At 31.9% G+C, this 24,925-nt stretch overlaps 1 protein-coding gene across 2 annotated transcripts in view; it reads right to left on the bottom strand.

The window, feature by feature from the left end:
• Positions 1 to 1,204: 1,204 nt before the first annotated feature.
• Positions 1,205 to 24,925, bottom strand: part of LOC127730680 (stimulated by retinoic acid gene 6 protein-like) — an 88,386-nt gene continuing 64,665 nt past the window's right edge. Inside the window, exons 14-18 of one of the 2 annotated variants that reach the window (XR_007995216.1) lie at positions 14,775 to 14,892; positions 11,159 to 11,290; positions 10,381 to 10,544; positions 6,260 to 6,701; positions 1,205 to 4,624 (exon numbers count right to left, since the gene is read on the bottom strand). Coding sequence is in view for 1 of the 2 variants with exons in the window: in XM_052239194.1 (XP_052095154.1) it covers positions 6,409 to 6,701; positions 10,381 to 10,544; positions 11,159 to 11,290; positions 14,775 to 14,892 (707 nt within the window). In the remaining variant the exon portion in view is untranslated. Of the gene's footprint in view, positions 6,702 to 10,380; positions 10,545 to 11,158; positions 11,291 to 14,774; positions 14,893 to 24,925 lie in introns of both variants that reach the window. The other variant, XM_052239194.1, reaches the window with a different exon arrangement.

Raw genomic sequence — 24,925 nt, forward strand, 5'->3', positions numbered from 1 at the left:
CACTGCGTCAATGCACTGCTGGTGGTTGTTTTGTGCTCGAGGGTATCACCAGCCCAGTAGTCAGATGTGCTGACATAAAATATTATTGATATGTCAATATTCTGTAAATGTATTGTTTATAAAATGTTATGATATGTTGAATTATTCGAAGGTTTTTCTTCCCCGAGTTTACTGGTTTTAATGCTGTTTTATTTTGTATTTAATTTTGCATGTCTATTGTTTTGAATCGGATTACACTGGTGAGTCTTATCATTATGTAGGCGAAATGCTTGTCTGGTGTACCAAATTATAAGCCTGGTATATGTTATAAGCTTTTACAACCACAGGGTCAATGCTACTGCTAGTGGACGTTTCGTTCCCGAGGGTACCCCTCTCATAGTACTCAGAACTTTTGTGTGACATGAAAAATAATTGAAATATTTATTTTGTGTTAATCTAATGATTATAAATTAATAATTATTCGAATTGATAAGTCATCACTTCCAGAAAGATTGCTTTAACCGTATTTATGCCATTTTTTTTAATTTCCTATTTTTAATGCTCTTTAAGTTAGTATTTGGTTTGGCAATCCAACTGTTTTGATACGAGCGCCACTGATGACTTTATGTAAAAGAAACGCACGTCTGATCAAATTATTAGCTTGGTATCTTTGATGTTTTAACTTGGCTTACCATTTTTATCGATATTCCAACTGTTGCAATTTTCCAATAAAGGCAAATAAAAATATTGTATCGGTGTATATGCTGGTAAAAAAAGATGTCCATTTTTTGTTCTATAAATTGAATATCCGTAAAACAAATCTATTGTAAAATATTTTCATATTTCAATGGGTCAATTCGCTGCTGGTTGACTATTATTTTCCAAAAGCAATCGTCAACTCAGTTTTCAGTGCTTCTAAATTGACATGATTTATAGGATATGTTCCGTTGATTAATTTAGAAATAGTTATAAAACTAAGATTCCAACACCCTCAGACAATGGTTACCTTAGCTGAATTTGACTATCCATTCTTTTTGATATATATCTACTCACGTATTCATGTATTTATATATCCTTGGCTTTCTTCTGTTTGGTTTTAATAATTCATTGTAAAGGTAAATTCTGAAAAGCTTCGATCACACAAATTGTATAAATATTTTTTTTTTTAATTTTCAATTTAATTAAAACATGATTATGAGTAAAAAAATTTAAAGTGGCAAAAGCATTAAAAAGTCTTATTCGACAGTTGTCTTTATTCATGAAAAAGCAATATTATAAAGAAATTTCATAGATGTAAAATGCATACTAAAACAAATATTACATTGGTTGCAATTAAATACAATGATTTACTTGCAATATTTTAAAACAAAATTCATAGATGTAGAATAAATGCATACTAAAACAAATATAACATTGGTTGCAATTAAATACAATGATTTCCTTGAAATTCTCTAATTTCACTCCTCTGACGATATACAGCAATAGGTTTTGTCAACAAGTTTTCAATGACGTTGCATCAAAACGAAGTGAGAGCCCGTAGAAAAAGATATAGTTCCTAGCATTTTCTTTCTTATTTTTTTTGCATTAAAAGTTAACGTAATAAAAAGAATAACTAATCCAGGAATTCAAATATCCAAGACATTTACTTGGGACCAAAAAACAGTGATAATTATCTCATGCGTTAGTGGAAAATGTAGTTGCAATAATTACCTCCCCTGCAAACACTAAAAAATCGAACTCTTCAAAGTTTTGCACTTAATTCGCGAGAACGTTACTAGTCATAAAAACAAACTAATATGTCAACAAAGAAAAACAAAATGGCATATAGACAAAGCACATAAGCAAAAATGAAAGACAAGAACACAAAAAATGACGATCGCACAACAACACATTGGCGGGATGTATAAGTACCGAACCACGCCAAGAGGATATTACCAAAAATGGATTGAAGGCCGTACGGTTGCCTATAATTGCTTACATCCACTTCATTTATACTTTGGTGGATAATTGTCTCATTGGCAATCATACCACATCTCCTTATTTTTATATACAGTTAAGTAAATAATTTACAAAGACATAAAAAAGAACACTATAGCACGTAATTAAGATGATAAACAACGCCAGTACCTAGAATCTATAATTCAAGGCCATCGTGTATTATTTGTGATGTTGATACGGAATATTTATCAACAAGGTCTTGGTATCTTCCGATGAACTTTATTTTCGTTTCTTTTGCTGAATGCGTCCTTAGAACTGGTCTATTCTCCTTATATCTGGGCAACTAGTCCATAGAGATATGGAATCAAAATATCAAGACAATAGATTTTTATGCAGCAAAGATTAACACTTTTACAGTCACTAGTCAAATTCAAACTGATCTTATTCTGTTTAAACTTTAAATGCGAAAACATCGAGAAGACGACACATTCATGTAGAAAAGTGGAGACGACCAGTGCTTAAAATTCTTTAAACAAAAGAGTAAAATCCTTTAATAGATAATCATTCTTATAAAAAAAAAATATTCCCTTTTCTTTTTTAACATGAACAGATATAACGTTATATTCACACAAACACAATATTATATATATATAGAATATTCTTGGGAAAAAAGCGTTCTTGGTCGTGAAAAATCGATTTTGGGAAATTGTTCCCTGGAATGGATTTATTTTTGAATAACAGTATAACAAGCTTCTAATGCATTTATTTCAATTATAAAAAAAAAACATATGCATTTGCAAGTATCTTTCAAATCAGCTACTGATTTGATTCGAGCGCCACTGATAATTTTTTTCTCGACGAAACGCGCATCTTTCGTACCACATTTTATGCTGTTTTTTGTTTTTTTGTTTGTTTAAATATATTATATATAATAATATTCGATTGTGGCTTTGAAAATCATTTTTATAAGTTTGGTTACTGATGTATACAACTTTTGATTGTTATATTATTCATAAGAAGAGTTACTTTTGTATTATTCCCGCTTCGTCAGTAGGTCCAAAGACACAGTTATCGTCCTTGACAAATATAGTCCCCACTGTATAACTTGCAAATTTTTTTCATACACTTTCTAAATTTATTTGTTTATATTTTATGCATAAATTTTTAAGAAGGGCATGACATTACATGTTAAAAAAATTTGGATGAGAAATTTTTATGTAAAGTAGTGATTTGGTCCAGTTTAAAAAAGTAAAAAAATTAGTATGTCTGAAGCTGTTAAACTGAATTATAGACCCCTTTACAAAGCATTCTTCATATCTTGAGTAAGAGCTGGTAGACTTTTTTAATTTTGAAATTATTTGTCCCAAAAGTAGTACACTACACTGTAAAAATCTTTTTGAGATATAGCAGGTACGATTTGTTTTTTAATTTTAATTTATTGTCTTAAAAAAAAATTCACTACGAAATAACTCGGGCCAATTTACACACACACACACTGATGCACTACTCGCGTTTGTGAATTCATGTGTTGTTCAGTCACACGTTAAATATATTTCAATATTTGAATTCTTGGATTAGAAATTATATATAACAACAACAGTAATAGATGCATTTAAAAAAATCAAAGTAAAACAAAACTATTAGCAAACAACTAAATCAAACAAACAATAAAAACAAAAATAACATTTAGTAAAATAAAGTGCACTTTATTCTTGCATCATTAACAAATATAACATATTTTCTACAGAAATCTAGATTCAGACAAATATATAAATCTTACTTGTATTTCGGAAAGGACTAAAAATTACATTCATTTTATACAAACTACAATGACTTTTAAAATTTACAAAATAATGATTATAGTAAAGACATAATAAAGATATATCAATATGAACATGCACGCCCACAATAAAAACAGTTATGCAAACAGTTGCTTCATTAAAATTGTAAATGCTGCGTATGAAGTATGAAATTCAAATTGTAAAAAAATCTGATATTTTTGTCTCTTTCTGTTGTTTAATGCTACCAAACAACATATATTAAAACGAAATGTAATATAATGTAACACATAATTACAAAGTATTTTGCCTTCAGTACCGACAGATATATGTGTGATGAATGTAAATGCAATAGTGATATTTTTTACAATGACACACATTGTTAGAACAACCATAATCAGAAACACTCAAAAAAGTTAAAATGCATATTATCCAGTTAACCAGTTAAAATTGATGACCCAACTGTATTACGACATCCAAATTACACAATTAGTAAAAACTAAATGTGGAACTTACAGACGAAACTAATTGAAAAATAGAACGCAAGATACTATCCAATATTAACATATTTAACTAGTATTTATTTTATGTAAATGAAAATAAATGTATGCCTTTGTTTTGATAAATATCCAAATTGTATTCAAATCAGAAATCGATGCACATGTAAAAACAACAATTGATGAGAAATTCTACCATTGAAAACAACGAGAATCATCACACTGCGGATTTCAGACAGTATTGGCAATTCAACATTCCGAAACCAAAACTGAAACCTGAACTCTAATCATTTATTTTGTTTTTAGTATTTACTTACCTCTCTGTTGTCCGTGATACTGGTATTATAGTACTTTGTGTCTTTTCTTAAATGATATGGATTGTACATTCTTCCATGAACCCTTTGTTATTATTGAATATTCCACCGGTGGAAACTTTAAAAGAAAAACAAAGTGGTGAAGGCGTTTACTATCACTAACCGAGTCAATACCGAAGTGATAATAGTCTGTCCATGTCAGATACCTCTTTACAGAGGTTTTTAGTTACATGTATATGCTTTTGTTTATTTGTTTTTATGGGTTTTGCGTTGATTGCATATCTTTGATAGTCTCGGTTAGGCTTATTTACAACTTGTCTAGACTTAGGCCGATTAAAAGTATAAACATATATGGTATATCCACCTTCTATATTTTGCAGACCATATTGCTACCCATATAATTATGTCTTTTATTTTGTTTGTGTTGTTATATTGCTGTTTCATTAACGTATACCCACAACTCTTTCATTCATACTTATTGCAAATTTACATATACTAGTTACTAGTTAGGCACATTGCTAAAAAGAAATATAATGCCTGTAATAAATATGAATGAAAAGTATTACAGAAATTTCACATCACCAATTTTCTCTTTTTGGTCTAAAAGATTTGGCTGTATAAGACAATTTTAAAATGTTATATAAAAAAATATACACGTTCGTGATCAATAAAATAAATGAGTGATAGATTTGCCATTAAAATATAGGAGGATGTCTGGAGATTAAATCCAGATGATCTTAAAATTGCGTCTATAAAGCAATACATGAATTAAAGAATATATGGCTGTCGTGAATCAGACAGCAAACTAACGATACAGGAACTAACAGATATCTAGAGGTTAACATATTGTCTTCAACAGAAGTCAAATGTTTATACAATGCGTCAAACTCTAAATCGCTGCGAGTCTTATTTGGACTTGGTGTTATCTGATTTTCTTTGAATTGTGTTTTTTTTATTACTGCCTTTGTATCGCCATTCACATTTGCGTTGAATAAATAAAAAAGAGACTTTAAAGAGTTGCAATCAGCATTTTCAACATGACAAAACTATTAAGATATTATTAAAGCCAAAACAATTAATAGATTCCTGGCCAAATTCCTGCACATGTACATTTGGCAGAGTTAATAATTTGATTGAAAAAAACTTCAATTTGATGATATCGGCATAATAGACAACCAAAACATAAGTACTGAAAAACTATAATAAATAATATCGGATAAAATCATAGTTGCAGTAAACGGAAGTTTATTTTCTTGTATATAGAAGTTCGGAGTAATTTACCTGTTAAAATGGAATCATGCCAACCTACATTCCGATATAGGCAGATGTTCTCGAAGTAGATTTCGTATAGTAATGTCATAAACTTTGCAGGAATACACGTGCGTGTGCAATGCCCAGACTATTTATTTGAACAGAAAATCAAGGCAGAAAAAAATTAGTAAGTTTTGTTTCAGACTAGAAATTGGCGAATATTTATGTATATTAGATCCTCAAAACTATCTGGACATGACAGGCAAGAACACATTATATACATACATAAAAAAAATTACAGAAACATCAATCTATTCAGAGCCAGCGGACTAGCCGACTTGCCCCACGGTTGTCTATAATTGCTTACAACCACTTCATTTGAAATTTGGTGGATAGTTGTCTCATTGGCAATCATACCACATCTCCTTATTTTTATATGAACCTTATAGATATTTCTCCGGAGCTGTGTAATGATATGTGCAACATACTAACTGATAAATACCACGTTTAACCATTCAAATTGTTACTGCATCTCTTCAAGCTTCTAAGATATTATGAGTATCTTTTTAAAAACTAATAAATAATCCTCGAAATAACGCCAATTTTGAATTATACAGCAATTACTTTCCTATAGTTAACAGGATCGTCCAACTATATGGCGATTTCAACTTGTTCAATTGAACATCCAGATTTCTGTTCCTCATAATTACGTCTGACCGATGGATTGTTGATAAGTGTGTATAGCTTAGCCCATTTACGGCTAATCCGTCCATGTTTTTGACTGATTGTTTCGACATTCCCTTGTGTGTAATTGACAGGTGTTAGTAACACGTTAGCACAACCCCTTTCTCTGCTGGTAACTAGTAATTCGTTACAAAAAACTGACGCTACTGGATTTCTGTGATGAACCTCTACCATTAACATACCAATATAAGTCGAATAGCCTGAGAGAAAAATGTTTGTTATTCTATGTATTTTACGGTCTTAACGCTTTAAGTTTTTGCAGAATCTATCAGTCCAATACCAATTTATTTATTACTAGATTTTCAATCGTTACCTTCTACTAGCATGTCAGATAACGAGTCATTTAATAAAAACCAGTTAGGAATAATACCACTATAAACAGTAAAAGTCTGAAATGACCTATATCTGTACTCGACTGTATTGATTTTTACTCGACCAGTCTGAATTGGTCTGAATTTTACTCGATATTACTCGACCTCAATCTTAACTATACTCGACTGTACTGATAAGTATTTGACCCTTATTTTTGCCATTAAAAAAGATCTGAACTATTACTCGACAAGTCTGAAACAGTCGTAAGCTATTCTCGACCTACTTTTTCAGTCTGAACCATACGCGACCAAAGTCTGACTAATATTCGACCAGTGTGAACCATACTTGACCAAATAACCTCTACTTTTTTTAATTTTAACTGTTTATATGATTATATTTTTAACGGAAAAGACCACAGCCACAATAAAGTAAAGATATGTTTACAAATTTTTACATCCTTGCATGATTATCAGATTTATCAAATCGAGATAGTCAAATTATCTAATTCTAAAGTTTGAGTCTTGGTAAGAAAAAAGATTTTCTTTTACATTAAAACACACCTGTACTGAGCTTAATAAAACCTTATTAAGCTGCTTCTTGTTTGCCATGTATTTTTTTTAACAAAACTTAATTCACCTAACTTAACTTCTTAAAAAAACTTCATTGGTTTCATGGCTACATACAATAGTTCTATCTTTTTTACTGACGTAACAACAACCAACAAAATCACTGAAAGTGTTTAACCTTATATCAATTATATATCTATTCTTATTATAATTTGGCATACATATATATATTATGGTGTTAGCCCTGTATAACTACGGGTTGTCCGATGTCTGTCATAAAGTTGTCACATGTTTAGACGTTTATATATTATAATAAAAATAAAATTATAATTTGATGTGACGGCATGGTAATTACATTATCATCCTTTACGACAGGCAAACATACCTGATCTGAAAGATATACCATCCTACTTGCCATTATACATCATGTACTGCGTTACAAACCTATATAAAGCTGACGAGGAAAGGAATTACTCGACTAAGTTAACGAAAGCTATATATTTATATAGCCTAGTTGGAAGAGTGGTCTAGGGCGCTGGACACAGTGCAGGAGGAGTTGCCACGATGTCACAGAAGCTATGGTTCAAATCCAGCTGAGGGAAGTACAAAAACTTGTGAACGCAAATTACAGATCTAACATTGTTGGACTAAATTTGAGAGGAATTATATATTTTTTATGTTGTTAGCCCTATACAACTTCCGGTTATCCGATGGAGAATGTCTGTCGTAAAATTGTCACATGTTGAGACGTACAAATGTATATATTTTCTAAAAGGGATACAAAAGAAATGGACTCTTTGTTAGAGAAAGTAAAAAAGGCCAAGTTGGTAAATTTGAATTGTTTACATCTGTTTCTATGAGCTTTAAAAGTTTAATGAATGTGCATAATTTAGGATTTTATGCATCTTATATATTTGTTTTTACTAAAATTATGGTATAGAGCTTCGAGATATTTGTAAACTTTTAAATTATAGACAAATTTTTACAAAACCGTCGATTGGGGTAGGTGCAAATTCATGTGGATCTTTTTTGTGCATAAGTATATATTCCGCCGAAAAAAATTGCAAAGAAAGATTAAAGATTGATCTTTTTAAAACATTAATTTGCATCTCTGCCCCGGCCACAGTTTTTTTTGGAAAAAATCCCCAAAATTGGCAATAATTTCATCGAAAAGAGAAAGTCGAGTACACCTTTTTATGTTCAGGCGTGCTTGAGTTGACTATTCTGTCTTGAAAACGTATAAAAGAAAATATTTGATACATCATCTCGCTTCAGATTCTATTATTTTTTTTTATATATTTAGGCTTTAGGTTGATATAATAACATTAAAAACCTACAGTACTAAGAAATGAAATATATGGGTCAAGTGAAACATCTTTGTAATAAGTCATAACACAACAGATTAGGTGTGTTCGAATTATAAATTTTTACTAAAAGTACTTGACGACAGACTTTACAAGTTGATATTAAAAAATGCACAACTTCAAAAAAACTTCATCTTTTGTGTGTGTTTTCTAGGGTAATTATTCCTCAACCTCTAAAAATATTTAGTCTGCCCTCCCACGAAATATTTAATTAGAATTTTCTTAAATATTTTTAGAACTTTCGAAAATTCCCCCTGACAACCGATCAGACAATAGTTTTAAGTTAACCAAATGTATAAAAGTACATTAAATGATGCCCAATAGAAAGTAGATACATTTGTCTTTTAAGATACAACTGGCATATAAGGATCGTAATGATGCTATGTGGATAAACTGATCGGGTTTCAAGAGCTGAATTGACAGCGCGTCATCACTACAATGGCTTCCATTTTTACGATTAAAAAGATTGGGTGGCGTAATGGGGAGATAATTTTTACGAAGTAGAATCCTGACTGTTTACTGCATTAAAAGGTTACCGAGGATTGCTATGGAAGTTCTATAATATTAAATTCTTGGTTTTACAAAACAAAGGTGTCATTTTTAAAATTTATTAAGTTGCTTCATATACAATATAAAAAAAAATAGTTCATTGCGTTATTAACTTAATTCGACTAACACCATTAATTTATACCAGGCTTATGTTAGTGTTGAACATTTTCTAGTAATCATAAAATACATCTGAAACATTCAAAAAACGTTTGAATTCCATTTAAGATATTTGAATAATGGTCGAAAGTTCTAGTATTTTTGATGTACAACATGCAATGTGAACATGATCATGAACATAAAAATTAATTTGACCAAAAACTTAATTTATTAAATGATGAATTTTTAAACCGACCAGAAATCACTTCCTTTGATCATCTTGTTTGCAAATTTTTGTTCTCTTGCTTCTGTGACATCATGGCAACACCACCTGCACCATGTCCAGCGCCCTAGACCACTCGACCACCTAGGCTACATAAAAATATAGCTTTCGGTGGTCGATGTAATGCCTTTCCTCGTCGGCTTTATCTAGGGTTGTAACACGGTACATGATGTATAGAGGCAAGTAGATGGTGTACCTTTCAGACCAGCTATTTTGTCTGTAGTAAAGGACGATAATGTTAATTACCACGTCGCCACATTAAATTTCTATGTTATTATACACGTCTAAACATGTGACAACTTTATCACAGACGTTCTCCATCGGAAACACGTCTTAAGTCAAAATATGCAAGATGCAAATCTTGGTCTCCACCGAGCAAAACGGGCTACGACAATTTGAAAATTTAGGGCTTTTTTAGTTCATTTATTTTATAATAATTACAGGTTTTATATATCATTTGCCATCCGAATGGGCGGGACATTGACATTCAACCCGTTTCTGTTTGTGTCAGAAGAAGCCACGTTCGGGTTACCTCAATGTATTGTTTTTTTTTTTTATTCTATTTCTAAATTTATTTCATTGAGATATGTCGTAATCATTAGCTCATTTAACAGTTTTAAATAGATACGTTTTAACGTAAGGGAGAAAGGAATATAAGTTTAAATTATACAGCCACTTACCACTTAAAATAGTATTATACTAAATTTACCTTTGTCAAGCTTCTCATAACCTCTTGGAAGCATACACTTATCTATCCTGGCTAGTGATACCAGACCGATCCGTACACCATCCAAAATCCTATTTATACAACTTATAAACCCAATAATAACGTGGAAGAAGAACATGAAGAAAGACAATATGTTGAACATTTTTCTGAAAAGAACAAATATTAGATAGAAAATATGGACAGATTATACAAAGGGTACAAGCTTATAGTATTGATGAAATACAAAAAATTCAAACAGATGGATAAAATTATGCAAACTTTTTGCCTTTTTAAATTTTATAATTCGACATTAAATAATTCCAATAATTTACCCGCCAAATTTGTAGATACCAAAACCCATTGATGTCGGTCAATCCAGTTAACGTAAATTCATTCTTTTGATTTCGCGTGCACACTTCTTTATCCCTCTTCTAATGAATGTAATTATCATCTACACCACACCTCTTTTCATATTGGTCAACGCTTCTAATCTATGCTGATAGGAATATTATGAATGATAACTGATAATTCATGATTGAAAAAAGGAGTGTCCTATGGCAGAACACTATACATTTTCTGTAAATTAGCTAGGACTTCATAGAAAAAAACAAATTTTGCAATATAAAAAAACACAATACTAAACTGAACGGGTTTAAAACCTGTTAAAAATTGTTGACAATATTTGAAACATTATTTATTCATCGAGATTTCAAAAATACATTTGCATAGAAAGTGAAAGTTGTGCGACTTAATTGTTTTGTTAGATAATGTCAATACTTACATATTGTCCAAAGCAAGAGCTTTCTGAGTTTTTATCCCTTTAGGCATAATAACAGCATAATCCTGCAGGAAGAATGTTCTTGATAAAAAGACTTGTAGTTTCTCAAAGCCGAAATTGATCATCATCAACGGTCTGGAAAATGACAAAAGACACGTAGACATAGGAATGCTGTGTTTGTTCATTCATCTTATCATTACAACGCGAATGATGATAAAAAATAGCCAAAATTATCCGATCCTTGATCGATATCTTTTTAGACCATATAATTCATTGTTTTCACAACAATACACAATAGTACAAAGATAATAGGCTTAACAAAAGTAAAGAGTTGTCTGGTCGCTTCTTCTCCAGTATCATTTGATCTAGTTCTGATTGGTTCGTTTATTAATTTTACTCCTTTCAAGATTAATGGTTGTACCTAAGATCCGCTTCTTCATTCCTTTGTATAATTTTTGTCTCGCCTCCGACGAAAGTCTCAGTTTGCGAGACAAAGGTATTACTATCCGGCGGCAGCGATGTAAACTATATGTATAAAGCTTTCTTTTTCAGAAGGTAGAAGACCTGGATGCTTCATACCGTTAATGCAGATGCCTGATGTTACGAAGTTTCCGTATGTGATATGTAAATTGTCCTTGACCTAATTTTTTATGGTTCAACGACTGCTTGAAAAAAATTACAGTTTTTTGTCATGTTGAACTTCTCACTTATTACGAGTAATAGGATAACTATATTTGGTGTATGGGTTCCTAGTAACGTCTATTATTCGTCAGACAGGGTTCACCTGATCTCGACCTGATTTTATGGATCAGTGATCAAGGTGAAAGTTACGTGATTATGTCCGTTTCTCATATACTTTAAGCAGTAGGTTAACTATATGTGGTGTATGGAATGATTGTGAGGAGTACATATCAGTCTGGCAGGTTTCATCTGACCTTGACCCCATTTTCATGGTTCATTGGTTAATGTTAAGTTTGTGTGTTTCGATCTGTTTTTCAAATATTATAAGCAATAAATCAATATATTTCGTGTATGGAATGATTGTAACTTGTACATGTCTGTCTAGCCGGTATCACATGACATTGACCTCATTCTCACGGTTCATAGGTCGTTGTTAAGTTTTTGTGTTTTGGTCTGTTTTTCAAATACTAATAACAATAGGTCAACTGTATTTGGTGTATGGAATAATTGTAAGGTGTACATGTCTGTCTGGCAGGTATCATCTGACCTTGACATAATTGTCATGGTTTATTGGTCAATGATCAGTTTTTGTGTTTTGGTCAGTTTTTCAATTAGCATAAGCAATAGGTCAACTATGTTAGGTGTATGGAATAGTTGTAAGGTGCATATGTCTGTTTGACAGTTTTTATCTGACCTTGACCACATTATTATGTTAAGTTTATGTGATATTTGTAGTAACACCTTTATCTTTAAGACGTTCAACATACAATCAATGGTCAGTAAAGTATATTAGACATTTCAGCGTGTGCACTTTTGTTATAACCTCTAAATATATAATGTTACTTTGCTTTAATTTATTGTAAATTGTATATTCTTAATATCGAAGCACCATCTCGTTTTAAAAGAAATATTCAAATGGTTTAGTCAATATTTTACATCAAAATTTATTCTTATTAATTGTTGGTTTTATAAAGGTATGATTTGAATGTATCAAGAGTTCCATATAACTAACTTCGTTTCGCCTTTGGCTCTTTTAGTTTTGCAGCACCATTACGCTGTGAGCACGAGGGATCAACACGATTGTTATCTTAAGTTTCGACTTTAACTCCTTATGTCTGATTTTGGTGCGTTTTTTTATAATTTAAATAGTTTAAGAACGTCAATGCTTTAAGAATGATTATCAACGAATCGTTAAATTTTTTTTTCAATGTCTATTTTCAAAATTGATTTATCCGCTGATCGACCAACATAGGTATCGTTTATATTAACTGACCATTAGTGTAAAGTAGGCAAAATTGTCCTACCTGTATAACACTTGATTATGGTATATCGCTTTATAATGAGTATGACGAACGTCTTTTGCTATAATTGGCTAAGTTAGTTTTTAAATAATTTCTCTCACTACAACCATCAGAAAAGATAAAAAAAATACAGTATACAAATCACCTCATAGAAATTTAAAGACTCAGGAATACGTACCCCGGTGCTACAGAAGGGTAAGTAGATCCTGCTCTACATGTGGCACGTGTCGGGTTGGTCATGTAAATAAAAACCCAGTGATGAGTCTATTTAGACAATTGGAACATATCCGTCGTCATTTGTGAAACAAATATTCTAATGGTCAACCAACTCGTGATGATATCCGTATATTTTCCGAAGAGATAATTTTAACTTCCCAATTTGGAACTCTTGTTTTATAGCTTCTTTGTAAGCAGCAACCCTCTTTCATGGAAATCATGACAGGAAATGCAAGCTCTGAAATATCGTATCAACTTAGAGATGTAAACTCAAAATTCCGGGCGCTGTCGGAATGCTGCTAGGTAAAAATAAAAAGTTCACAATTCGGAAGATGAAATCATCCCAGGAATAAAGGAACTAGTCAACAAGAAGACGAGCACAGTTAGTACTCATGGGGAGGCCGATTGTTTGGTAAAAAACACGTCCTCGAAACGTAACAGATATGTTGTCAATTTAGAAATCAAGCATCTTGATAATGCGAGTTTAAGAGAATTGTTTGTTTGAATCAAAATGAACTTTTACAAAGTACGAAAGTGGTTTCGTGAGGCACTTTGAAGACAAATCACTATAACGTTTTTTGTGAGGACACTTATGTAATTTATGTATCCAATACAGTGAAGGAAGATCCAGTTCTTCATATTTGGTTGAAATTCCAAAAGAGCATAGGACAGACCTATAATTATTCAGGTTTTTCTCCTCGGTAAGTACCATGGGAGTATATGTTGAGTTTCCAATTCTATTGTCAATATCTAATTCCATTATCAAGCAGTTTATGTAATATAATTTACGCACAAAACAATGTTGTTTGGGGCTTTATCTGCTGGGACAACAACATATTTGTCATAGATGTGGACAGGTTTGTAAAGATTGATGTAACCATGCGTATCCATACACCCATTCAGTTTTTTGAACTAATTTGTATGAACGACCTCACAACCTTAACCCATTCAAATAGAGTATCTACGTCTTCTTTTTCGCCTTTATTACATTTCCAGGCATAATCCTCGACTGAATCCATCAGTATTACGAAGTTATACTGCCAATTGATTGAGTTAGTCTTACGATATTTCGGGCCTTCGAATAATACATTTCGCAGAGACTTATGACGTATTATTTATGAATGGGGAACTAGCACTGGTGCAATGAGAAGACATTGATATCATGCAACACGTGTTTGTAATTGAAAATAGTTTAGTTGCAATTGGTCTGGTATAGGTATAAGAGATGGTAGGCACAAACTGATCTTTAAAGTAGGAAGGTATTTTCGAGTAAACGTTCCCATCCTAACTGAACATGGCTATGAATTTATACATCCAGCCGAACAGTAAAACGGACGACCATTACCCCTCATCATAACCACATGATATGATTGACAAACTTGTAAAAATACTAAAAATTCTCCATATAAATGTGTACTCACAGTGTAATAAGAACTGGATGAAAATATGAAAATGGGACCTTTCCAGCTAGAGGCAAAATTATAATGTAGGCAATCATAAAGCAGAGTATCCATAACATCAGTATTATTAATAAGTAACCTGAAATAAATCAAAATTAAAATTTATTTTGTATATTTATTTTGTATTCTTGTAATATAGTCTGTTATATAAACATCAATAAATAAAATTTCAACAAAAGAGATGGATTTCAAATATTATGAAAATAATGCCAAAATTGTTTTATAGTGTTGTCCGTCCATCTTCAACCACTAGTTTTGATTGTTACCTTGTCATTTATGTTAAAGTTATGTCATTTCTCTTGAAGTCTTTTGTAGAAAAAAGCATACAAGCTTCATTATGATATACTTTATTTCGTAAAAATCGACAAATGAGAATTGGATTAAAAGTGGAAGTACGAAAATCGCATGAAAAGTCGCAATTGCCTTTTTTTTTTTATAACAATGTTGTAAGTTTGCTTGGAATATAATTCAAATGTACAAATAACGCATAATAATGGTATACCGATTTTTTTATTTATAGGAATTTTGTACCTTGCAATGCTTCGTTGTATCCTTTTAAAGTTGGTTTGTTAGGTTGATAATTGTGTTCATTTACAATCATACGCTTTCTGTTAATAATGGAAAATACAAAATCTAGATATCTCATTTTGGAAAACAGTGTAGTACTTTCGTCAAATAAATAATTTAGTAAAGCCGGTTGCTAGACTAACCACGTCTTTTGTTGGTTTAATAGAAAAAAAGGAAATGTGGTATGATTTCAAATGAGAGAGCTATCCATAAGAGACCAAAAGAAGTTAACCATTATAGGTCACCGTACCGCCTTCAACAATGAGCAAAACCTCTACCGCATAGTAAGCTATAAAAGGCCTCAAAAATGGCAGATGTAAAACAATTCAACAGTGAAAATTAACGGACTGATTTGTACAAAACAATAAACGAAAAACAATATGACATATAGCAACAAACGACAACCGCTGACTTGGAACAGAAACATAGAACGTGGCGGGGTTAAAGTTTTGTCATCTGATTTATTGAGCTATCTTATCTAAAATTATTTTGTTTGATATGATAATCTACGAGTTTCATGGATCCATTGAACAAAGTATTGAAGCTTCGAAATTCTTTCGTCTTCACAGTAAAGAATGGGTCTTAAAAATAACTTAACGGCGTTTTTATCATATACCGTCCGAAATGGGTGATAATAAGGCCCCATTTAAAAACAATTTTATAACCTCTGGGTTATGGAAATTGCTAGTCTGACTGTAGTAACATTATGGCTACAAACTATTTTCCTAAAAGCGCATTGACTTGTAAATGTTCTTTTTTTATTTTTGTAAATGTAAGATAAAAATTCAACTCCGTGCTTTCAAAATACAGATACACGTGTTTCTGAACGTTGATTGAATAAACTAAGATATTCTATTCTAAAAGGCGTACAAAATCCTGCTATCTATGATGAGTTTATTTTCATCCAGGAAAGAGCATCCAGGAACGAATCAAAGAAAAAATCGCTCATTTGATTTCATACTTTGAACAAGAATATGAGTCCATAAGAAACCATGCCCATTCCACACTATCACGTTAACCTCAAAATCTGATTCAAAACATTACTTTGGCATATATGTCTTGGACTCAGAACAACGTCAAGTTTTAAATCGACGTATGTTCCTCAAATCGGAGTCCAATCTGACGTTATAATGAAATACCATTCAAAATCGACGACCAATTCTGAAACCCTCTTATCGAAGTCGTTTTCGCTTTCTCAAATTGAATTTCAATTCCTGAGATCATTAACTGACGTCTCTTTTCTGGCAGTTTTCAAATGAGGGCATAAACTTTGGATGTTGGATGTGTACTGATTGATGTAATTTAATCTTAGATGCATAATTTTAGTTGTTATTGTCTTTGAACTAGCTGTCAGTAACTTCGAGCACTCTCAGATCTGTACTTTGTGTCTTTTTTGTTTTTTTAGGGATGTATGAATACCCTGCCAAGTCCGGTCTATATTTTTGTTTGATGTTTTTTCTGCTTTATATCGATCTGATGAGTTTAGCCCTTTTCAACTGATTTTTATAGTTTGTTCTTATGCTGTACTGTTAGACCACTGTCCAAGGTTAGGGGGAGTGTTGGTGCCTTCATACATGTTTATCCCCTCCACATTCTATAGGTGCCTGTCCTTAGTCAGGAGCCTGTAATGTAGTTGTTATCGTTTACTAGAGATTTCCAATAAAATGACATGCGTACGTAACTCGTCTTACGTGGCTAATGGTCAACAATCGAATTTTGTTAAATACGTCGCTTAAGTTTAAACTAAATATTCCAAGACTATTAAAACCATACACAGGAATTTTCATCCATATAAAATAATTTTTACGTGATGAAAAATGACAGAAATCAGGTATTTTTCATTCATCACGTGGTTCTTCAGATTCCCGCCTTAATTTTCACTGATATAAGATCACGTAAAACACGTACATCTTACCTACTGTAAGTTCGATTTGAATTACATTTCACGGCCTTGGTAATAACAGTTATTTTTCACTTTACTTTGCAAATGAACGCTGCATTATCCTATATTTTAAATGCTTATTTTTTCGTTATCCAATGTTCTTTTTTCTTTCTTTATCTATTTTTTATATTTTTGTGGGGAAAAGATATTTTAGAAGGATATTAAACTGCCAAGTTCAGAAATATCGAAATAAGTGTTTGTCAGAATTTGTCTCTTTTAAAAGTTGAAAATTGAGACAAAAGCTATCGCTTCCTTTTAATTTCTATGTCAAAGTGTTTTAAAATTTATTATAAAAATTTAAGATAAAAAATTACTAATATATGTTGCATTTCAGAAGATGTGCCCGATTAAGGACTGATATGCGTTGTCTTGTTTATCGATAATAATATTAAAGGCAACAGTAGTATACCGCTGTTCGAAACTCATAAATCGATAGAGATAAAAACAAATCCGGGTTACAAACTAAAACTGAGGGAAACGCATCAAATATAAGAGGAGAATAACGACACAACAAAAACACAACATTAAAATGTAACACACACAGAAACGAACTATAATATAACAATGGCCATTTTCCTGACTTAGTACATGACATTTTAAGAAAAAAAATGGTGGGTTGAAAACGCTAGCTGAGTCCAAATACAAAAGTCATTCCCTGGCAAAATATTTGTTATTCCTTGAAGTACATTCACTTATAGTACTTTATTGATAAACACTTTTTAGAGTCTCCGAATTTGTTTTACTACATACATTGAAGTGTATGTGTCATAAGTCAGAAATATAAAAAAACAATATGATAAGAAGTTTCCGATGCGCAATCCATTCAAATCGGCACGCTTATATTGTCCTTTTCAATGCTTTTATTCCATATGCATTGTAGAAGATCACGAGTTTGCGCAGCGCTAAAATATAAGGATGTTGAATCATAATTGTTCATTGTATATGTAGTTAAATATGCACATTCAGGACGAGATGAATACGAACCCTACTTTGTACTAGACCGACACGCTGATCTATTTTGTTAAAGTGTTAGTTCACAAGGTAACAGTACACACGAAGTTATGTCATCCAACTGGGACACATTATTCCGACTCCGGATCGACTACTTTTTGCTCTTACTCCTACATATCGCGTGCTAAGCAGAGGGGCTTCCAATCTTTGATTTGAACCAGTCGAGGCGAGTACGATATCACAAGACCACCGAAGCGGTTATAAATATTGTAAATACACATATATATGTACATGAATATTCAAACCATTTGAAACAATAATATGTGGTCATACGATACAGTGCTCCCTCACATTATCACATCTCTATGTTAAGTAAACCACTTTATCCGGGAACAACCATGATTTGGTTTATAATTTTAAAAATATTAAATTTGGACCGGGACGGATGAATGAACGGACGCACAAACTAGAAAATATAACATCAATTTGTTATCATAAGTTGGTCACGAAAATAAAAGTATTGTACTTAACAAAATTGCAATCAAATATTCCATACATGTCAGTTTTTCAGACGTATTTGTATAAGCTGAACGCCAAACATTTCATAAAAAACATTTTGTGAGCTATGACGTTAAATTACGTATGCATCTCTATAATTAAAAACAAGAAGAAAAATAATAACTGATTTAGTAAAGTGTGATCATTTGTGTTTTTGAAGATGCATCCTAATATACTTCATCTTATGAAATTCTATAGAAAGATGATAAAGTTCTATCAGATACACATACAACAGTGATCTGAATTTCTCCCTCTGACAAAAGTATCTTGAAATAAATGATAGAACTATGCTAAAAAAGAAGTTAGTCGTGAACACCTTTAACATTCCGGCTTGTTTGAAACCCTTGTTTCAACCTTATAACTTATAAATCAAAAATGAGAATATCATCTTGCTTCATATTTTATTTTTTTATTCTTTCAAACTTAATTTTGATTTTAGCAGTTTTACGAATTCATCCTTTCAGAACTAAATATATGGGTAAAGTTAAATGATCGGTGCGTTTGATTACCGGTATCTGAATTAATTATTCCCTTAAAAGGTTATTGTCAATCAAATCATCCAGAATTTAATAACAAAATATGTAAAGATTAGAAATAGCAGATTGGATTGATTTTTGAATAACATCTATTCCAACAAATTATGTATATTCAACGAGCTAAAATATCATGCAATCTATGCTCCCTTCCGTCATGCTTCAGTGCAATAGGCCGAGATACTTTCAGATATGTTTGTTATATCGAGTGATGTCATTTTATTAGAAATCTCTACATGCTGTTTCTTATGTTTTTCGTTTATTGTTTTGTACAGTTTTTTCTTATGTTGTGCCGTTACATCAATGTCCCAGGTTTGGGGAAGGTTGGTGCCTTCAAACTTGTTTAACCCCGTCACATGCTGAATGTGCCTGTCCCAAGTCATCCGTTGGTGAGGAGTCATAAGCTTAGACGCGTACTTATACAGATCTTATATCTGATAATGGGAAGTTATAGTTTGACGTTATAATAATTTTGATCCCTTTTGTACTGTTGCATACACGAGCAATGTTTCATCCTTTTCCCCTGTACAGATTGACGGCGTAAAAAGTTCGGTGACAGAAGTGTAAAAGTCGTTTAAACTTCGAGTTTACTCTCCCCAAATAGCACACGTCTAAAAATGGTCTTAACTTAAAGCCAAATATGTCAACAATATTTTCCAACCTGCCGTAAGAATTTGGTATGGTCATATTTTTCTAAAAAATCGTTTTAATGACTAAAGTATATTGGAAAGTTTGAAACCGCCTCCCCCCTTTTTTCAAAATGAAAATTTGAATATATTTGCTTACATTTAATTAATATGATTTTGTTCTAGCTATCATCATATGTCAAAATGTTTTATTCAGTATTTTATTTTCATCTAATCTATAAAATTTGCAAAGTTCTGACTTTTTAAAAGTGAAGTAATTTTTATTGCAAAAATTTTGACACAAACTTTAATTTCTTCTTCATAGTAATAGTCATTACTACCTCATATTGTTTTAAGCAAATAGTACTTTATAAAACTTGTTACTGATAAAAATCTCTGAACGTAAATATCAAAAAGCCTTAAGATATCAACGAAAAAAGAATAAAGTAAAAAACTGCAATTTCATCACGGAACTTGATCACTTCCCTTTCATCACATTTACAAGTTGTACAAAAATTGACTAAAATTCACTTATAACTTAATAACAATAATTTATAGTATGAATTTTGTTATAAAACACATTGATACACACTATAGAATTTTTATTCAATGACCACACAATAAACCTTATTTACAAAATACAAAAATGGAGACATGCATTGTAATTGATACATGCATGTCAGTTAATTCTGATAGTACAATAGAAATTGGCTTCAGTGACAGATCTGATAGAATGATAAAAATTGGCCCCAGTGACAATTCTGATAGTATAATAGAAATTGCCCCCAGTGAAAATTCTGATTATATAACAGAAATTGGCCCCAGTGACAATCAGGATGACAGTGACGTTGAAACACCAATTATCCTGCCAGGAAGCGTACGCTGTCTGGCCAACAGATTCAAGCCGAATATCTAACCAAGAAAACGAAATACTTCTAAATGTAAATGTAAAAGATGTTGTGCAATTTCCGATGTTATAATTCACTGACATATGACATGCTCAAACAAATGATAAAGAACTATTTTTGTATGTTTTAACAAGATTTATTGTGTGTTCATTAAAAATAATCTATTATGTGTATCAATGCTTTATTATAACAAAATCCATACTATAAATTATTGTACAAGTTATAAGTGAATTTTAGTCAATAGTACAAGCACTTTTTGTACAAATTACAATTGGTACAAAGTCAAATTACAAATTATAATTTGTACATTTTTTTTGTACAAATTATAATTTGTACAAAATGATAACTTGTACACAATATATATATAAATATTTTGGAAAATGTTGTTTGTGCTGTATTTAGACCCCTCTACCAAGAAATTTGTTTTGCATGCACACGTATAAAAATTGCGGTTTTTATCCAACGGAATCATAGGCTTGAACATTGTTTTCAATTTAAGCTTGTTTATATTTTTTCGTTTGGACTTATATTTATATATTTCGTATTATATTTGCCTTCGGGTTTATATAATCCGTTCATCCTATTTCGACTCTTCAAAATTAAAGAGCCTATCCTAAATTTAGGTAAATCATATGGCCTTCCTAATACCGTTTCGATTCCTAACATCACTGAAGAGACATTAATTGTCGAAATCCGGATATGGTGTATCAATTTTTGCACCTCATGTTTGCGGTATACCATCTTTCCCGCAAGTTGATTGTTTTCTGTTCGGTATTAAATTAATAATTAATATCCATTTTGTTACATCTGGTGATCCGTTTATTTGGCAATCGCCATGGCATTCAGCAGTGTTTAAGAACATCCGTTGTTTTACCTGCTAATCAAATGCGTTTTGTTAAAATATACTTTTTGACTTTTTTGGTATTTTGGAAAATGTTGTTTGTGCTGTATTTAGACCCCTCTACCAAGAAATTTGTTTTGCATGCACACGTATAAAAAAATGCGGTTTTTATCCAACGCAATCATAGGTTTAAACGTTGTTTTCAATTTAGACTTGTATATATATATTTATCTTACCTCGTATAGATTTATGGGGATATGATTGGTTAAAGCACTACACGTGGTGACAATATATATTTGAAATAGGGTGTCCTAAAAAATATGGGGTTAGTTACCATATAGGGTCTGTTACCATATGGTGTTAGTAAGGAGTTACTTCCCTTTCAAAACAAAAAAGATGGCAACGAAAAAGACGCAGAAGCGTTTCGCAAGTACAATAGACGAGGAGATGACAGATAAATCTTTGGACAATACTTTAATAGCTAACAAAAGATGTGCAAATATTCTTCGTGATTATTTGAATGAGAAAAAACAGAACTGTGCTTTTGAAACTTTTGATTGTGTGCGCCTGAACGAATCACTCTCACATTTTTATGCAGATCTACGTAAACCCGACGGTGAGCGGTATAAAGCATCATCTCTAGAGTCCATAAGACATGGATTAAACAGATATCTAAAATATTCACCTTAAAATAAAACGTTTGATATATTGAAAGATACTTAATTTAATGATGTCAACACCAACTTTAGAAATGTGCTGGCTGAAGTCAAACGTTTAGGCCTTGGTGATATTGAACACCATCCAGTCATTGACGAAGTAGACCGAGAAAAACTTTACACATCCTTATATCTTTCGCCAGACACACGTACAGGACTCGCAAATAAAGTGCAGTTTGATATTAGACTCTACTTTTGTAGAAGAGGTCAAGAAAACATCCATACCACGACCAAAACAACATTTTCGGTTTAAACAGATAGTAATACAGGCTCTAAATATGTAATCAAGACCATAGACGAGCGTACCAAAAATCACAGAGAATCTAACAAGGAAATCGTTTCAGGAGTTATGCCAGATTCACCAGGTGAGTTGTCAATTTAAAAAAAGGGGGGTATAAAATATTAGTTGTCCTGTATTAAATATCTTGTGCACACGATGTATAAAATCTTACTGAGCGTGTATTAAAAATCTTGTAAACATCATGTATAAAATCTTACTGACCATGTACACCATGTATATAATCTTACTGCCTGTGTATTAAAACACCTGTTCTCACAATCATGACCATGTATAAAATCTTAATGACCGTGTATACTAAATCTTGTACACACTATGTATAAAATCTTCCTGACCTAGTATTAAAAATCTTGTACGCACCATAAATAAAACCTTACTGGCCGTGTATTGAAAGTCTTGAACACACATGTATATCTTACTGACCGTGTATTAAATTCTTGTACACATCATGTATTAAATCTTACTGACCATGTATAGAAAATTTTGTACATACCATGTATAAAATCTTACTGACCATGTATTAAAAATCTTGTACACACCATGTATTAAATCTTACTGACCATGTATTAAAAATCTTGTACATACCATGTATGAAACTTACTGGCCGTGTATCAAAAATCTTCTGCACTCCATGTATTAAGTTGTACTGACGTGTATTAAAAATCTTGTACACACCATGTATAACATCTTACTGACCATATATTATTAGTTAATAATTCATTTATATTTTGGGTTCAGTGTACTGTCATGTTGCCTCTTACAAAAAGTATATTTGTCATTTAAATCCAGAATGTGATAGATTATGGCAGAAACCATTGGATACCTTTGAAATGGAATGTGATGTTTGATATGCTAATATGCCAATTGGAGAAAAGAAACTGGGCGTGTTTATGTCAGACCTAATTAAGAAGTGTAAGTTATAAAAATCACTCAATACATGCAACTGGAGCAACTGGGTTAACGAAAAATATGTACGGATCTGCTTAAATTATGGCTGTAACAGGACACAAATCAGTACAATCTCTAACAACATATCAGAGAGTTGATACGGATTACAAAATAAGGATGGGTAAAAACAATTTCAGAAAATCTTGTGAAAGATCCTGTTGTAAAGCAAAAGGCATTACCCTCTACGACTTCACTTGCCTTACCCTTTACAGATAGGGCAAACATTCCTGCTGAAACTGTAATTCAGGATCTTGTACCAGTAAATAATAACAATAAACAAGTCATACATATAGTTCATGACAATAGTACAAGTAGGGAAGACTTTATGGACTATTTACAAGATATCGACCTTAATGATATTTTGGGAGATTTTGATGGTAACTCACATGGACCAAATCAAACTAAAGAACCCAATATGCAGTCAAGAAATCAGATATTTTCTGGAAATGTTACTGTAATACATAACCTAACAATTCACAAATAGAGTTGCAAAGATGTACATCATTGTACATTGGCAGATATTACAGTTGTCAGCTGCAGACTGTTTATTATACATATTGTTTTGAAATGAATACATACATTTTTCATCATTTTCTTGTTATACACAAACAGATGTGTTACAGATACTGACTATTTTATTATTGATTATTGAAATTATTATCTAAATTTGAGATATCAAGGTTCTGTGATATATATTAAATTGTTATATTTGATATTTGTTTTTAATATAGACCACATCACATCCACAGGAGGTAAGATAAATTTGTTACACGGTGTGCTAGTGACATAATACGAGATATACGGGGTCAGTAAATTCCATATGGGTCTCGAGCTGCGCTCTCGTCCCATATTAAATTTACTGACCCCGTATATCTCGTATTAGCTCACTAACACACCATGTAACTAATAATGTATACATAATTACTCTAAATATCAGCACAACAATGTTAAATCTGCAAATTTGCGGAAGCAAAATTTTGTTCTTCCCTCGCCGGTCACGAACTCATGCTATTTAGATATCGTGACAACACCGCCTGCACAGTATCCAGCGCTCTAGACCACTCGGCCACCTAGACTGAACTAAAAATTCAGGTTTCGGTGGCTTAGTGTTACCTTTCCTCGTCAGCAGAATCTAGAGTTGTAACACAGTACATGATATATTAGGCATGAAGATGGAATTGATTGCAGATTAGCTAAATTATCTATCATAAAGGATCGTACGAT

Source organism: Mytilus californianus, unplaced genomic scaffold, assembly GCF_021869535.1.
Source record: "Mytilus californianus isolate M0D057914Y unplaced genomic scaffold, xbMytCali1.0.p SCAF_2, whole genome shotgun sequence".
NCBI lineage: Eukaryota > Metazoa > Mollusca > Bivalvia > Mytilida > Mytilidae > Mytilus > Mytilus californianus.